The sequence below is a fragment of the Balaenoptera physalus genome (genome assembly GCF_965194825.1).
Source record: "Balaenoptera physalus genome assembly, chromosome: 6".
Taxonomy (NCBI): Eukaryota; Metazoa; Chordata; class Mammalia; order Artiodactyla; family Balaenopteridae; genus Balaenoptera; species Balaenoptera physalus.
Window position 1 is genome coordinate 105,378,132 of NC_138885.1, and position 17,816 is coordinate 105,395,947.

General features: G+C 38.3%; 1 protein-coding gene across 1 annotated transcript in view; it reads left to right on the forward strand.

Moving 5' to 3' along the window:
* The window catches only part of ATIC (5-aminoimidazole-4-carboxamide ribonucleotide formyltransferase/IMP cyclohydrolase), a 32,045-nt gene extending 17,431 nt beyond the window's left edge, over positions 1 to 14,614 (forward strand). Inside the window, exons 9-16 of the mRNA XM_082467476.1 lie at positions 397 to 504; positions 1,333 to 1,418; positions 2,428 to 2,517; positions 5,059 to 5,187; positions 10,220 to 10,312; positions 11,487 to 11,669; positions 13,897 to 14,052; positions 14,383 to 14,614. Coding sequence (XP_082323602.1) covers positions 397 to 504; positions 1,333 to 1,418; positions 2,428 to 2,517; positions 5,059 to 5,187; positions 10,220 to 10,312; positions 11,487 to 11,669; positions 13,897 to 14,052; positions 14,383 to 14,502 — 965 coding nt within the window. The 3' untranslated portion in view covers positions 14,503 to 14,614. The remainder of the gene's footprint in view (positions 1 to 396; positions 505 to 1,332; positions 1,419 to 2,427; positions 2,518 to 5,058; positions 5,188 to 10,219; positions 10,313 to 11,486; positions 11,670 to 13,896; positions 14,053 to 14,382) is intronic.
* Positions 14,615 to 17,816: the final 3,202 nt, after the last annotated feature.

A 17,816-nucleotide genomic window follows, 5' to 3' on the forward strand; every position in this document is an offset into this window, starting at 1 on the left:
GACAATTCAACACATAATTAGTTCTCAGATAGTTTTTGGATATTAAAACAACGGGAGTGGCAGGGAAATAAACGGTGTGTGATATCAAGCAGGGCAGAGAGTCAGTAATGAAGTAAAGTAGCTTCATACACACGCCTGGTGCTGGCAGACTCAAGACAGTGGCTCTGTTTTCAGAGGCTGGAGAAGAGATTCCCCCCGCCTCACCCTCCCCTGCAGTTATATTTTTAGCATTTAATTATCTGGCCAAACAGGTTTTTGTTTAATTTGGCCCAAGCACTAGAAATTATGCTATATAGACTAGATGTTTTAGACTAGATGTTTAGAAAAATGTCCTGATTTAGGAATTGATAAGTAGTAACTTGAGATTTTTGGTTTATTTATGGTTTTCTATACCAGGTGCTGCTGTTGGAGTTCCACTCAGTGAAGATGAAGCCAAAGTCTGCATGGTCTATGATATGTACAAAACCCTCACACCCATATCCACTGCATATGCAAGAGCAAGAGGTCAGAAGAATAATAGCGCTTTTTCTGTTCTTTTTTTTTTTTGAGAGGAAAAGCAATATTTTATCTTAAAGTAGTAATATCCTTTGTTTTGTTATAGGATGTCAAATTATCTTAATTTGTTTTTCTTAATACTTCAGAATGACTCTATGAGAGCCTTGGAATAAATTTGTTTATAAAAGTGTGTGTTAGTTTTAGTATTTAATGTAATAAAGGGAAGCACAATTGGAATTTGGTGCGTGAAGTTTCAGATTAGGCTATTGAATGCATTTGTATTGCTAAATTTAAATTGTATGATTATTTAAGTACACTGAATTTGGTTAAAGTTATATTTTATATAATTCACAAGTATCTAATTCATGAGCTTAATAACCTGTGAATATTATTGTAAAATTAATGGGAGATTATTGAGACACTTTCTCATGGTTTACCTTCTACAACAGGGGTTAGCAAACTGGCTCATTGGCTAAATCCAGCCCACCACCTAGCTTTGTAAATGTAGTCTGGTTGGAATAGGGCCACATAGTATTGTCGGTGGCCGATTGCTAACCACAGTCTTGGAGTTGGAACAGGGATCACGTGGCCGCAAAGCTTAAAAAATATTTACTATCAGGCCCTTTACAGAAAAAGTTTGCTGAATGTTGCTCTAGGAGGTAAAATGAAAGAATATTTCTTATTGATTATTTCAGTTAAATGACTTATTAATCTATTGTTTAAATCTTAGTCAAGTTAGATTTTGTATGATCACATTGGGGTTTGTTGAACATTACCTTTTTCTGTATAAGGATGGATAATCTGTGATAAATACTACATTTTAATTTTTATTTACAGGGGCTGATAGGATGTCTTCCTTTGGTGATTTTGTTGCATTATCTGATATTTGTGATGTCCCTACTGCCAAAATTATCTCTAGAGAGGTTAGTGGACATTCTGTATCTTGTCCCATGCATAACTAAGTAGAGCTTAATTTGTTCATGGTGTTTATTGAAACCATAACCTATAATATTTGTATTTGGCTAATGTGATCAACTTTTATATATTTAATTCTTTAAAATTTTCTAGTAGTCATTGTCTTAATGCCAGAGTTACTGTTTCTGAAGAATAGAGGATGCTATCTTGGATGGTGATGTAATAATGAACCTGGCTGTAAACTTTCATTAGGTCTGTAATGAAGGAGACTGTATAGTGGGGGGGATTATAAACTACTCTAAAAAACTAACCCCCATCAATTGAGTACCAAACAGGCATTCCGAAAAGGTGGGGGTGGGGCTGGGGAGATAGAGAAGAAGAATGAAGGAGCTTAGGTGCCTCGGAGGGAAATAAACAGTTAGCAGTTAAGGCTAACAGGGCCTGTGACTTGACAATATTTAGTTGCTTTAGGGATCCTTACCATCACCCCTACCTTCCCCAGCTGCCGTGGAGCTGGCATGCTGCGTTACAGGTTACAGCACGAGGCTTTGGGGTGTGAGCTATGACTTTCGTGTCTTTATAACGTGTTAAATCTGATTTCCTCTGACCGCTTTTCTTGCTGTTGAGGAGCCTGCCTTGCCTCGGGTCACTTAGCCAGGTTTTGGCAGAGCCAGAATTAGAAGAACATGCTCTTTCTAGCACAAAACCACCCCGTGAACAGAAGAGTAAAAAATCATTTTTCTTCCTAAGATACATGTATTACAGCGAATCATTCATATATTCTTGGTTAAAATTGAAACAGACAACCAAAAGGACAGCCAATGAGATAAGATCAGCTGTAGAAAGTTGTATTCTAGCATAGACTTACCTTTTCCAAGTATAGTATTTGTGTTATCTGGTGGAGGCAGAAACCAGAAACTGCCACTGCGTTATTTACGACAGATAATTATCTCTAGATCATTTAAGCGGTGTTCTCTAATTTTTTAAAAGAGAAATTAATATTTAATACACATATAGGTATCTGATGGTATTATTGCCCCGGGATATGAAGACGAAGCTTTGAAATTACTTTCTAAAAAGAAAAATGGGAACTACTGTGTTCTTCAGGTTAGTGCAATTCATGTTTGAAACAGTAATTTGCTCTTCTATTTTGTCTCTTTTTCCCCATATTTAATCTTTCCTTTATACTGACACCCTTCTAATTTATCCTTCTTTACTATGGTTTTTTTATCCTTAACCCTGCAAATTTTTTCTTCCTATTAATTTTTTGGGTTTAAGATCAAGATAGCTTTCTCACCCTTACTTTTCATTTCTTTAAAAATAATATATTTAATGTGGTTTCCTATTCAAAAGGTATTGAAGGTTATTTGATGAAGTCTCCTCATCCTTCCCTTCTGCCACTCTGTTACCTTTTTTAAAAGTAATAGTTTCAATTTCTTGCTCACCTTTCCTGAAATAGGTAGTCTATACATATTCAGCAAATATTTGCACTTGCATTTCTTCTTTTTCTCCCCATTGACACAAATGCACACTGCTTCATCATCTTGGAAGTTTGTCCCGTATCTGTGTATCTTATCTAGCCAGTCACCAGTCTTTAGCTATTACGCACACCCTGCAGTGAATAAGCTAGAGGGAAAGTCCTGAGAATAAAATTAGGACTGGGTTGCAGACTATCTGTATTGGTGACTTTGATAGATGCTGCTCATGTTAAGGTTGTACAACCAGTTTTATGTCTTAATGGGAATGTGTAAGGGTGCCTATTTCCTAACACCTTTGCTAGCATCAAGTTTTTAAACATTTTTATCTTAGCAGTTAGATAGATGAAAATGGCATCTCATTGCAGTTTTAGTTTCTCATTGTGTGTGGGTGAACATCTTTTCACATTTAAGAGTGTTTTTACTTCCCTTTTATGAACTGTCTGCCCATGTTCTTTGCCTGTCTTTTCTAATAGATTGTTGAATTTTTTCCTTACTGATTTTTACAAGCTCTTATACATTAGGGAAATTAGCCCATAGTCTGATCATAAATGGATAAAGCAAAAAGTTATTTGAATTGAAAGTTAAAATTCATAGTACTGTTTTTCAGAAGGTATTAATGTAAAAAAAAATTTGTGGAATCCAAATTCCATATATTGAAAGTTATTATTCTTCATTTTAAGAAACCAATAATTACATGGTTCACCATAGATTCCATGTCAGCTTTTCAAGGAAAGAAAACAAAAATACGACATTAAATGTAATACTTTCTTAAAAGCTACTTGACAGAAGTAGCTTTTTAAAAAGCTACTTAATCATTCAGTTAGCTGCCACTGTATTCTTCACTCTTAACTGTTTTTTGTTGTTGTTGTCATTAAGAGTAGTAAGTACTTATGGCTATTAGCAATTACTTGTAGCATCATGGAGAATGTTTTCCAAATCCTGAGCCTGACCCTGATCATGACCTCTTTACCACCGGACAGTATCATGTTTCAGGGTGTCAAAAGAACACCAGGGCTTCCTCAATATTTTGTTTATTCGAGAGGTTTTTTTATGACATCAGTTAATAGGCAGGCACATCTCAGTTTTAGAAATTTTATAATACAAAGGGAAAAGGACCATTTTAGAATTCAGGAAAATGCAGACTAAGCAGAATTAATATGAGGGCTTGCTTATAAGTTACAGGTATCAGTGCTTTCTAAGTCAAAGATCATCCAAAGGTTAAATGAAGAAATACTGTCAAATTTGGAAAAATGTTTAGGGAGAGAGTGGTCTTTTGCAGATTATTCCCATGTCTTACTATCATTTCAGTTAAAAATTTGGGAGAGGAAGAAAGCAGTGGATGACGTATTCCTTTTCAAATAACACAGACACAGACTACAAATGCTGTTCTCTCTCTTTTAACTTTTTTTTTTTTTTTTAGTTTTGGCTGCGTTGGGTCTTCCTTGCTGCATGCGTGCTTTCTCTAGTTGCGGCGAGCAGGGGCTACTCTTTGTTGCCGTGTGTGGGCTTCTCATTGTGTTGGCTTTTCTTGTTGCGAAGCATGGGATCTAGGCACGCGGGCTCCCGTAGTTGTGGCTCACGAGCTCTAGAGTGCAGGCTCAGTAGTTGTGGCACACGGGCTTCGTTGCTCCGCGGCATGTGGGAACTTCCCGGACCAGGGCTTGAACCCTTGTCCCCTGCATTGGCAGGCGGATTCTTAACCACTGCGCCACCACGGAAGCCCACTCTTTTAACTTTTTAATCTAAGTCTTAGTTAAGTATTTGTAATAGATTTTTAGAAAAAAATTAGAGGTTAGTTTTTATGCCACTGCCTGTTTGTTAGCGTATCTGTTTTAGTTTTTTTTTTTTTTTTTTTTTAAAAACCATATGTACAGTGCTTTCAGTTACTGAAACCAGAAATGCTCTGTTGGAATCATTGGTTCTAATGTTTGGTATAAGTTACAAAACCCTATAAGATTATAAAACCTATAAAAAATTTTGGAGCAAAATATTGGTGCCTGGCCATTCTATTACACCCATCCTGAAATGATCTTGTACCTGCTTAAGTTAGAAAAAATGCATATAGCCTTGCTTATAATGAAATATCTTGAACATAAATTAAGTGAAAAATTTTGAGGGATGTAGACATATTTTTTACTCTTTTAAGTCTTTAAATTTGTGTTTTATTTAGATGGACCAGTCTTACAGTCCAGATGAAAACGAAGTTCGAACTCTCTTTGGTCTTCGTTTAAGCCAGAAGAGAAATAATAGTGTCGTCAACAGGTCATTATTTAGCAACGTTGTTACCAAGAATAAAGATGTAAGTCTGAAAATATCTGAACTGAATACTAGTAATTCAGTAGATCTGTTTTTAATATTTATATGCTTATGCATTTATTAAGGCCCGTATTTAAAACTGGTCGATATGCAAAGAGCTAGCTCATCTTTGAGTTGTCAAGTAAGTTTGAGAACTTAAAAAATGAACAGAAGACCATATTAGAAATTTCTGTGCATATGTATATATGTAGTTATTTACCTTCAATTCTACATATATGGGATCATGTCTTTTATAAATCTGTTCTGTAACTTGCCTTTTTTTCTATGCACTGAGCTACAAGTGTGTTTCTGTATCAAGAAACATAGATCCACATCTTCATCTGAAAGGCCATGTGGTAATCCATGTACTATGATGGATTTTTAAGTTGTTTCCATTTTCAGTGCTGTGATTGATGTTTTCACATAGTCACGATTTTGCTCTTGTCCTGTTGTCATCTTTTAGAAGGACATATTCCTAGGATAAAAATGGTTTTCTTTTTGTATTTACATGTATTATATCAATTAATATGCACAGCTCCCTCTGGGCAGGGTGTGACTGCTGTCAACTCTGTTGTAAAGATCACAAAATTGTGACAGAGAGGACAGTTAAGACATTTGCCCAAGGTTATACTATAAGGAAATGGATGAGCGTAGTACTTGTTTTTCTGAAATCCCTTAATTGGGCCTTCAGTTTTAAAGGATATTTTTGCTGGGTCTAATGTTGGCTGTACTTTCTTTTCAGTACTTCAGATGTGTAACTGACTTCATTTTTTTCTGGTCTTATCTGCTGGTATGCCTGGTATTTTTGATTGCATGCTGGGCATTGGATATTGATGAAATAAAAATTTCATATTTTAAGGCAAGGCAAGAAAAATTTAAACATGAAACTTCTTCTCTGCCCTTTGGCCTCCTCCTTCCCCTCTAGCGTGCATTGTGCATCTGCATTATGCGTTAACCAGTCGTCCTCAGTGGCAGAAATACCTGCTCAACCATAAAGCTCAATTTTTCTTCTTCTGGTGCCAGCCACGTCGCTCCTTAGAAGATAACATTCCTTTCTCAATCCTGTGAGGGGTCATGATGACCCACCACTCTGCCTTGTGCATGCAGACATCTTTGGTGAACTTTATGTACAATGCCAACATATCACTTCCCTTAAAGATAGTGATTGGTACAGAGCAGGCTGGTCAGACAACGTGGGGAGATTCTGGGCTGCACCTAATGGAGTTCTTAGCTTAAATACTTACTTATGACCTTATTAATATTACTAGCTATTTTATTTCTATTCTGCCTATTTTACAAGATTACTGTTTCTTCCAAATATGTGACTGAGCGTTTGATAAAAATAACGATGACTAGGGGAGTTGAAATGATTGGCCAAATACATCTTTCTGTAAGATCAATGATTATAATAGTGTAACTATAGATATGGGAAGAAGCAACAAGAGGGAACCATTTCCTGGACCATAATAGACTAGTAAGGCAGGTGGTCCAGAGGCTTTTGGTTACTGCCAACAAGGCCTAGTCCAGTAATAGCACATCGAGTGGCTTATCAACGAAATCCTTGCCTGAACTGAATGAGCATTCCTAGCACCATGGGACAAATTAGTCACAAAATGCCTCCCAAACTTTGGTTGAAATTAAGACCAAAAGGGAGGGGATCGTAAAATAAAGAATGTCGCCCACCATCCAGTTTTGCAAGAATCAAGTCTTTAGCCACTGCAGTCACTGAAAGGAATTCAGGATGAGGTACTTTGTGCTCTGGGAAAACTGACAGAACTGGCCTTCAGATAGTTAGATACTTTCAGGAGATTTTGTGAACCCAGTTTCTTGTATCTTCCCATACTTAGAAAAGCACTTAAAACCATTAACGAAGATGTCTGTTCCTCTAGAATAGCAGTAACCTTCTGTCGAGAAATGTGCTTGATTGCACGTGCCCCTTCATCGAAATCACGTGTATACTGGCCTCCGCCCTTACCTGTTTGGAACAGTTCTCAGAGCTCTCTGAGAGACTGTCTCCTGGGTTCCTCAGGTTGTCTCAAATAAAATTTTCCATATCTTTTGTAGGTTGACTATTTGATCAGTTTTTTGGTCCGCAATATGAAAGAACCATATAGATATTTTGAGGGTCTGGATGGTGTTTTTTTCCCTTTACAGAGTTGACTTATGCGGGGCTTAGCTCATTTACCTCTTAGTTACTGCCTTGCAACTTGGAAAATGCCTTGAGGGGAAAAGCATAGTCACATTTATTTCTTCCTGCTTCCTTTATCTCTGGGGTCTTTGCCTCTTGCCTCTCAGTACTTGATATTTTATGAGCTCTGTGTTCAGTTTTTTTATTTGTTCTTAGAAAAGGATTAGTCTCTGAAGAAGTCATTTTGTAACAAGTGGACAACGAGTTCGCTATTGTTTCAGGGTCTGAGTCCTGAGACTTTAAGTAGAATGCTGAAAGTAGGCTTTAAAATCTTTATCAGGATGGTTCTGTTAATAAATACATAGTGATTAAGACATGATCTTTGTTGGTTTACTGGTTATTCTTTCATTTTTATCTTTGAAACTTAATGGTGCCCTGAAGTGAAGGAACATGTAGGACTCATGTATAGAAAGATCTTTCAGTCCTTTGGAATCCACTCCTTTGGTCAAGGCCCTGAGGTACTGGGGTAGCAATGCTTTTAAGCAGCTCACAGTAAAATGAGGCTCCTTTTTTTTTTTTAACTTTATTAACCTGGCTGGTTAATGTATTTTTTAAAATACCAAAAGGGTATTGAGCTAGAGGTACCCATGCTGACAACTGTGTCTACCTATTGAGACTCTTACTTTTGTAAGTTTTCCTTGTAGTTTTATAGGTATTGGACTGATTAATTTAGTAGCACTTGATAGGTTTTTTGCCTCTGGCTGTGCTAGCTTGGATATTTTTACAAGGGTTTGATTTTAATCTTTTATCTACATTCTTTTGTACTTGTTCATATGTATTTTTAATGGAAATTTGGAGACCTAACTAAGGATGAGAATGATGGTATTATCCTCCTTTATATTCCCCTCCCTTCTTTTAAAACAGGTTTTTATTAATATTCCAGCCTCAGAATCATCAGATTACACTATTAGGTCTAGAATGGTTTCAGTCCTGAGAAAGCCGGAGAAGTGTAATGAGTGTGTGTTAAATATTAACGAACACGCTTGAATTTTTCTCTCTTCTCCCATTTTTCTTGAATAATGCTTCAATTTGTTTTAACTATATGTGCCATGTTTATTACACTGGATTCTCTCACTCCCACCCCTTGACGTGTCTCATGGTCCTTGATCCTAACTCGGGATACTAGGGTTATATTTGAAGGTAGGCAGCTAGGAAGGCTGGCTTTTGTTATTAATCTTTCTTAGAACCAAAGGAATAAAATGTATAGTTGGCAGCTGAAAAGAGCAACTACAGATAGGAAAGGATATACTATCAATACATCAATAGCACCTTAGGATAATAAACTCTTAAAACATTCTAACAGTGGTTTTTAATTAAGCTTTTAATTTTGAGTTTAAAAAGTAAAAATTATAGATACACATGCAGTTTTAAGAGTTCCCATGTATCTTTTACTCCATTTCCCCTAATGGACAGTGTCTTGCAAAACTATTAATACAGCATCACAACCTTGATGACTGACATTGATGCAGTCAAGACACAGAACATCCCCGTCCCTACAAGGAGGCTTCTGTTGCCTTTTATAGCCACACTCACTTCTCTCCTGCCTCTGCCTCCTCTGTAACCTCGGGCAACTACTCCTCTGTTCCCCTTTCTGTAACTTTCATTCATTGTACATTCATGAACAGGTTTTTGTATGAACATAGTTTTCATTTCTCTGTTCTAAAGGCCCAGGAGTGTATTTGCTGGCTGGCATCATAGTTGCATATTTAGTTTAAGAAACTGCCAAACTGTTTTCCAAAGAGGCTGTATCATTTTATATTTTACACCAGCAACGCATGCACGATCCCAGTTTCTCTGCATCCTTACCAGGTTTCGCTGTTGTTGCTTTCTTATTGGATAGGTGTGTAGCAATATCTCATAATTTTAATTTGCATTCCCTAATGCCTAGTGATGGACATTTTTTCATGTGTTTATTTGCCATCTGTATATCCTTTTTCTTGAAATGTCTCTTCATGTCTTTTGCCCATTTTCTAATTATATTTTTATTCTTGTAGCTGAATTTTGAGAGATCTTTATATATTGTGAATACTAGTTCTTTGTTGGATATGTGGTTTGCAAAATATTTTCTCATGGTCTGTAACTTGTCTTTTTATCCTCTTAATACAGGATCTTTTCTAAGAGCAGAAGCTTTAGTTTTGATGAAGTCTGACTTAACAGTTTTTCAGTTAGATAATTTATCAATTAGCTGTGCTTATGTCTTTTGTCCGCTTAGCATACCAACATAGATCATTATTCTTCTTTTCAATTTGTATTTGCTCTTTATATTAAAGATAGGGACATTTTTAGTTATAGTAGTTGTTTCATTCTGTTTGAACCGGTAGTACATAATACATTTTTGAATACTTTCTACGTAGAATATTCTAGGCAAACCAAAAAATGATCCGAATTTGGTTTTTCCTGAGCAGTCTTGGCTGTATGTGCATCACAGTTATTTGTAGTGTCTGTGAAAATTACTCTCAGTGTTTTTTTTGAACATAAATTTTATCACATCTCCAGTTATTCGGTGCTACTGTGATAGAGAAAATACTGTTTGTCAGTTTTGGAGTGGTTATAGTATTTCGTATCTAGTGTGATATGTAAAGAGGCTTAAGCCAAAGTTTGTTGCAAAATGGCATCAATTTGAGTTTGTGATGCATTAGGCGTCACACAGAGTTCCATGACAAATATGTTAAATATGATTCTTTCAGTAAAACATGATAGTGTCTCCTATGAACAGTTAATTTCACTCCGTTATTTGAGGGATAGAACTATATTATAGGTCTGTTATAAGGGACACATAAGATGCTAAAAGTTAAATGAAGGTTTAAAAAAAAAAAAAAGCCCCATTTACCATTCTGTGTTTTTTTAGTTGCCAGAATCTGCGCTCAGAGACCTCACTGTGGCCACCATTGCTGTCAAGTATACTCAGTCTAACTCCGTGTGCTATGCCAGGCACGGGCAGGTAACCAAGCTGTCAGACTCACCTTGGGAGGACTGTTGTTTTACAAGATGATGTCCAAAAATCCATCTGTCTTGGGAACTAGACTGCTTGAAAAGGAAAATTTGCCAAGTTTTTCTCTTCCCGGTTTGTCAGTATTTACTCAGTAATGATTACAAACTATCTTTGGAACTAAGTATTAAAATTGTTCTTATTGCTTCTTGCCTGGAATGAGTTGGCATGTTTTGGGTTAGGGGACAATGGCTGCTAGGGAACTAGTTTTTTTGCTCCCCTCGTCCCTATCAGTAGCATTTCCAGTGAAGAGGGAGTAGAACATACTGCCACCCACTAGCCCATCATTTTGCAGCATAAAGGGTATCTTTATTTATACTTCTAACGTCATTTTACCAAGAATCTGTAGACTAAGAGTTAACATGATGAAAAATCTGGTTTACTGAGGCATAATTTATATACAGTGAAATTCACCCTTTTTAAGTGTAGAGTTTGACCAGTTTGCACAGATTATATAGTTGTTTGACCGTGATCACTACCACAGTCAAAATATTGACCATCTCTTGCTATCTGATGTTAAGCTAGGTATTTAACTTTTCCTAGTTAAAAGCCATAGGATGCAGGGCTGAGCTGGCTCGTCACTGGGCCTCTCCTAGCTCCAGGGTAAACCTGGTTTTGCTGTGGCTTTAGCACTGTTTCTTCTCATAGTGTCTTGAGCTCCTCTCTAGTCATTTGTTAAATTATTTGGCCCATAAGTGGGAAGGGAGGATGGATATTAATTGGCATGTGACCTGGAAGACCCTTTCAAATTCGGAATTTAGGTGATTGCCTACTGTTGCAAGATTGCTAATCTGTAATACCAAAAACCTGGGAGACTGTGGCTACTTGTCTAATAAGTTCCAGCAAGACCACGCTTCACTACTGATGTCCAGGAGCTCTAGAAACTTGCAGATATTAATTAATAGCCATACCTCAGATTTCACTGAAGAGGTAAAACATATAAATAATAGTTAAAACATGTTACACTTAACCTTTTTAATGACTTAAAAATTATTTGTATTTCTCTTATTTCAGCCTGATTTTCTTTTCCCCCCACAAAATTGATGGATTTGGGGGAATATGCACAAAAGAGCCATTGGGAAGTGTGTTGTTATTCATTTTAACGTCCATGTTCTTCATTCTTCAGGTTATTGGCATTGGAGCTGGACAGCAGTCTCGGATACACTGCACACGCCTTGCAGGGGATAAGGCAAACTATTGGTGGCTTAGACATCACCCACAAGTGCTTTCTATGAAGTTTAAAACTGGAGTGAAGAGAGCAGAAATCTCCAACGCCATCGATCAATATGTTACTGGAACCATCGGAGAGGTAAAAGGGCTGTCGTTGAGTGTGGGTGGAGTGTATTAGTATCTTTACCCTTTTCTGTGTAACAGACTATCTTCATTACTACAAAGAGAAAAGATACTTTTCTTGAAGTTCTGTATTATCTAAATTTACTAATCTAAACTTCTTCTGTCTCATTTACCTTTCTTTGGCGTTCTTTATCCCTTTCTGACACTACAGATCATCTGTCTTTTTAGATTATAACCACTGGTTTAGTTTTGTACCTCCCCTGTTGATTATAAGCTTTTTTTTTTCCTATAAATTTATTTATTCATTTTTGGCTGCGTTGGGTCTTCGTTGCTGCGCGTGGGCTTTTTCTAGTTGTGGCAGGCAGGGGCTGCTCTTCGTTGAGGTGCGCAGGCTTCTCATTGCAGTGGCTTCTCTTGTTGCAGTGCATGGACTCTAGGTGCACAGGCTTCAGTAGTTGTAGCACGCGGGCTCACTAGTTGTGGTGCACGGGCTTAGTTGCTCCGCGGCATGTGGGATCTTCCTGGACCAGGGCTCGAGCCCATGTCCCCTGCATTGGCAGGTGGATTCTTAACCACTGCCCCACCAGGGAAGTCCCTGTAAGCTTTTCTCTTTTTTTTTAAAGATTTATTTGTTTGTTTGTTTATTTATTTATTTATTTGGCTAAGTCGGGTCTTAGTTGCAGCATGCAGGCTTCTCTCTAGCTGTGGCGCGTGGACTCTCTAGTTGTGGCGCGCGGGCTCTAGAGTGTGCAGGCTCAGTAGTTGTGGCATGCGAGCTTAGTTTCCCTGTGGCATGTGGGTTCTTAGTTCCCTGACCAGGGATCGAACCCGCGTCCCCTGCATTGGAAGGCGGATTCTTAACCACTGGACCACGAGGGAAGTCCGTGATTATAAGTTTTGATGGCAGGAGCTGTTTTTCACCCATCTTGGGTGTCTGTCACAGTGCCAGTCATGATGCTTACTACGTGATAGGTGTGTATTTAACATTGCATACAAATTACTTGATAGCAGGTAACAAATGTCCCTCTACGTTTTCTACAAGCTCCATTAACAACTCAGTGTACTTGTGTTATATTTCATGTTCTTTAATGTTTCCTACTTTGAAGCAGGTATATGGGAGCATTAAAATTGCAAGTATTAGGTAGCCTGCTAAAAGAATAGGATTTAGCCCAGTTTCTGGAAATAGAAATGCTTAACAGGTACTGGATGCAAAACACAAAGAGAAGCTTGGTAATCAAAAACTCAGTGGTCTTCTGAGGGGGCAAGTCAACTCCACTGGGTTGTCCATTCAGGGATAGGAATCCATGACAAGATCAACAGGTGTCGTTGGAGAGTGTGCTTTGTAACCAGGAAATGCTTCAAACAGCTTTTTTTTTTTTTTCTAATTTATTTATTTATTTTTGGCTGTGTTGGGTCTTAGTTTCTGTGCGAGGGCTTTCTCCAGTTGCGGCGAGCGGGGGCCACTCTTCATCGCGGTGCGCAGGCCTCTCACTGTCGCGGCCTCTCCCGTTGCAGAGCACAGGCTCCAGACGCGCAGGCTCAGCAGTTGTGGCTCACAGGCTTAGTTGCTCCGCGGCATGTGGGATCTTCCCAGACCAGGGCTCGAACCCGTGTCCCCTGCATTGGCAGGCAGATTCTCAACCACTGAGCCACCAGGGAAGCCCCAAACAGCTTTTTTAAAAAATTACTTTAATATTTGCTTTTTCTGCTTGATATTACACAACAAATTGTGCTGTAAGTCCTGGAAGAGAACTTATATATGTGAATAAGAATAAAAGTATATTGTTTAAGCCTTTTGGCTTAAACCCCAAATAGAAGTACTTTTTAAAAATGAATACTGTTGAGTCATGCTCTGGTTGGTCTATTAGACTGACTCTGTACTTAAGACTAATTATTGTAGAAATGTGCTTCTATAAATTATCTGTTTCCTTGCTTGCTTTGATACAGGGATATAAAGCAGTAGATTTAACTTAGAGATTAAAGAACAAAATATATTTGGAATAAACTGGCTTGTAAATGGTACAGTCTTTATTTGGTACACTTAAGATTAATTTTCTTCCTTAATGAAATGTTATACAGCATCAAAAAAAGGTTCTAGAAATATGGACTTGGATATAAATGAGTCATTATTTATAATTAAGTCCTAGGAAAAATGCCCAAGTGTTTTTCTGGCATTCTGATTTGTATCAGATAGTACTGAAGATGGTGTAAAACCTGTCTTTCCCCTCTGCCCCCACTCACAGGGTGAAGATTTGATCAAGTGGAAGGCACTGTTTGAGCAGGTCCCCGAGTTATTAACCGAGGCAGAGAAGAAGGAATGGGTTGACAAACTTAGTGAAGTTTCCATCAGCTCTGATGCCTTCTTTCCTTTCCGAGACAATGTAGACAGAGCTAAAAGGGTAAGTATGGGATTGGTGTGTGTATGGATTTGGTCATTATGCAGCAACCATTTCAGAGATGCTGCTTCTGATTTTTCAGTTCAGTTCTATGAGTTATATTATATAGCCAGGCTATGATGATATGATATATCAGTAACATCTAGAGTATTGTTTTGACTTCTCCTTTTGTTGTATGGACAACCCAAATCCCATTATTTTGCCTCTTGACCGAATCAGTCTGCAGTGTGAATCGTTGTTAGCTTGCACTTGTTACTGGGTGTGAGGGGTTGATTCTGGACATGTTTTGGCATGAGGCTGTGTTTTGAGAGTCCGTCTCTGTCTCCCCCTCAGAGTGGCGTGGCCTACATCGCTGCCCCTTCCGGTTCCACCGCTGACAAAGTTGTGATCGAGGCTTGCGATGAGCTGGGAATAATCCTCGCTCACACGAATCTCCGGCTCTTCCATCACTGACTTCTTCACTCATTACTTTATACCCTGCCTATGTGTAGGTGAAAAATCACATATGGAATTTTGAAAATAACCTTTTTTAAAAAATAAAGCGTTAAATTTTAATAATCTTGGAGCCATAGTGTCTGGCAGTTGTATTTAATTTGTCTTAGTTGTAGGCTCTTTAGTTTGACAAACATTATACATGGTTCTTTGTAAGAAATACAGGAGCATCCCTGCCTCCTGGGGCTCAGCTCATCCCAAAATGTTACCTGTGTGAGCATCTGAAAATCATTAGGTAAGCCAAAGAAACGAGCAGCCACCGTAGCAGGTGGCACAGGCATCTTAAAGTCCCAGTAATTTACTCATAGGGGATTCTGCTCATGAGTTTCCTCTAATCATAGTTCTAAAGAGTGTGGTTGACTGCCTTCTGAACAAACAGCAGATTGTAAGCCGTGGACTAGAAACTGAGGGGAGATTAAAGCTTCTGTTGGCCCGACATTAGGACACTGCCAGTACTTACTCTTTCCTCTGTTAAGTGAAATGTTTCCCATAATTTAAACCAGTCCTTGATGTCCCCTCTGGAGCTACCTAAAAAATGTATTCAATGTTTGGTGCCCAGAAATGGACCCGGTATTCTCCCAGGTTTACTACCGGAAGGAAGTAGGGCACAGTGGATGGCAACGCCTTCCTGCATCAGGACATAATTGTGCGTGTATGTGCCCTGCCCATGTGGTCCTGATTGTGCACATATTACACCGAAGGCCAACTGAAACCTTTTGTCATCTTTCACCTTAAAAGTTGAGTCCTGCCCTCTTCCCGTGTCCTTAACCCACTTGCCCTAAATTAAAAGATTTCTGACGGGTTTTTTTAAGGTTATCCTTCTAGTCATTAATGTATTGACTAATCTTCCGGCCCTTGTATAGTTAGTACCCTCCCACACTGAAAACAAGGCTGACTTGTGTGCCCAATAAAATACTGTAGGAAAAATGTGTGACTGCTGAGGCTAGGCCGTAAAACGCATTACAACTTCAGCCTTAGTTTCTTGGAGTTAGCCAGTGCCACGCTGTAGGTACCTTTAAGCAGCCCTGCTGAAAGAGAAACCATCTTGCCAACACTACCTGCCCGCCACATGTGAGACCTGCCTTGGAAGTGGAGCTCCAGTCTCAGGCGACATCTTGCTGCCACCTCTTGAGAGACCTGAGCCAGAGCTGCTCAAAGGAGCTTCTCATGAATTCCTGGTACACAGAAACAGATTATGTATTGCTTTAAGCCATAAAGTTCTGGGGTGCTTTGTTAGGTAGCAATAAACAGCTGATACATATTTTGGCTTATAACTTGTTAAGTGTGCATTCTATCTCCCCTTGACCAAAGGTTAACACTGAGGGTATAATTATTGGAAGAATTGTTTCTCCATTTAACACTCTATGGTTTGAACTCGTTTACATAAATATTTTAAAGAATGGTACTACAAACTATCTCAATTAGATATAAATACTTATGTCCAGATTTATCAAATTAATTCATTCTCTAATCACTGTTTTACATTTGCAGAAAAGAGGACCGTGTGAGAGCTGAAATTCCACCCACCATTACTGCCCAGATATGCAGGCACAGTATTAATTTTTAAAGACTCAAAATGCTTTTTTCTAAAAATATTTTTTAATTTTATTTATTTATTTTTGGCTGCATTGGGTCCTGGTTGCTGCGTGCGGGCCTTCTCTAGCTGTGGCGAGCGGGGGCTACTCTTTGTTGCGGTGCACGGGCTTCTCATTGCGGTGACTTGTCTTGTTGCAGAGCACGGGCTCTACGCCCATGGGCTTCAGTAGTTGTGGCTCACGGGCTCAGTAGTTGTGACTTGCAGGCTCTAGAGTGCAGGCTCAGTAGTTGTGGTGCATGGGCTCAGTAGTTGTGGCTTGCAGGCTCTAGAGCACAGGCTCAGTAGCTGTGGTGCACGGGCTTAGTTGCCCCATAACATGTGGGATCTTCCCGGACCAGGGCTCGAACCTGTGTCCCCTGCATTGGCAGGTGGATCCTTAACCACTGTGCCACCAGGGAATCCCCTCAAAATGCTCTTTAGAGTATTTCCTTTTAATACTTTCTGAGGTAATTTTTCAATTTTGGACCTCAGACATAAAGAATTGGAATAATCATAATCTGTAGTTCATGACAGACTGGTCTATGTGTATATTTTTAGTAATGTAATAGTAATGTGACCTCATCTCCCAAAACAGAAGCTAGAATCTGAGCAGTAACTTATTCTAAACATTTGGTGCCCCCAACTTCCCTACCCCATCCCATCTCAGGGTCTCCTCCAAGAAAATCTCATCCTGTATCCCATCTTCATCTTTGCGTCTTTATGCATCTAAAAACTAGAGACCTTCGCTTACCTATCCAAAGATTGTGAAGATTTTTCTCTTATGTTTTCCTTTAGGCAATCATAGTTTTCACTCTTACAGTTAGGTCTTGTTATCTAATATCCAGTGTTAAAGTGATGCATGGGTCAAGTTTCATTTCTTTCCATACATTTATCCAGTTGTTCTAGCATCGTTTGATGAGACAACTCTTCCTGTTGAATTGCCTTGTTGCCTCAACCATATTTGTGTGTCATTTCTGGGCTCTTTTCTGTTCTACCGTTATGTTTGTCCTAATACCAACACCACACTGTCTTGATTATTGTAGCTTAATAGTAAATTTTGAAATTGGGTAGTGTGAGTGCTTCATAAATAGTCTTTTTAAAGATTTCTTGGCTATTCCAGGTCCTTGGCATTTCCATGTAAATTTTAGAATCAACTAGCCCATTTTTACAAAAAAAGCCTCTTGAGATTTTAATTGGAATTGCATTGAATCTGTAGATCAGTTTGTGGAGAATTGATGTTGATCCCCTTTGAAGGTTGATCCCTCTGGTTTCCCAACCAGCTTTTGGTTGCCTTCCAGGGGCTTTAAATAGGTTTTTTAATATTTTTGTCAAGTGTTCATAATTATCTGCAGGGGTATTAGTTCAATATAATCTACTTTGCCATTAAGAGAATAAAAAAACACCAATAAATATCATAGGATGTTTTCTAATAATTGCTTTAGTTTCTTAAATAATTTTTTTATTTCTAAGTCAGTTCTAGCAAGGTATATTTTTCCCCCTAGGAATTTTACCATTTTTTCTAAGTTTTCAAAATTGTAAGTATGTAGTTATAAGTAGTTTTCTCAATTTTTAAAAGGTCTTTATTATGGATATTTTGGTATGAACACAAAAAAAGTAAAATTCTATGTATCTATCATCCAACTATAATACCTTATGACTACTTTAGTTATATCTGTTTCTCCATTTCTCATGCCTCAAC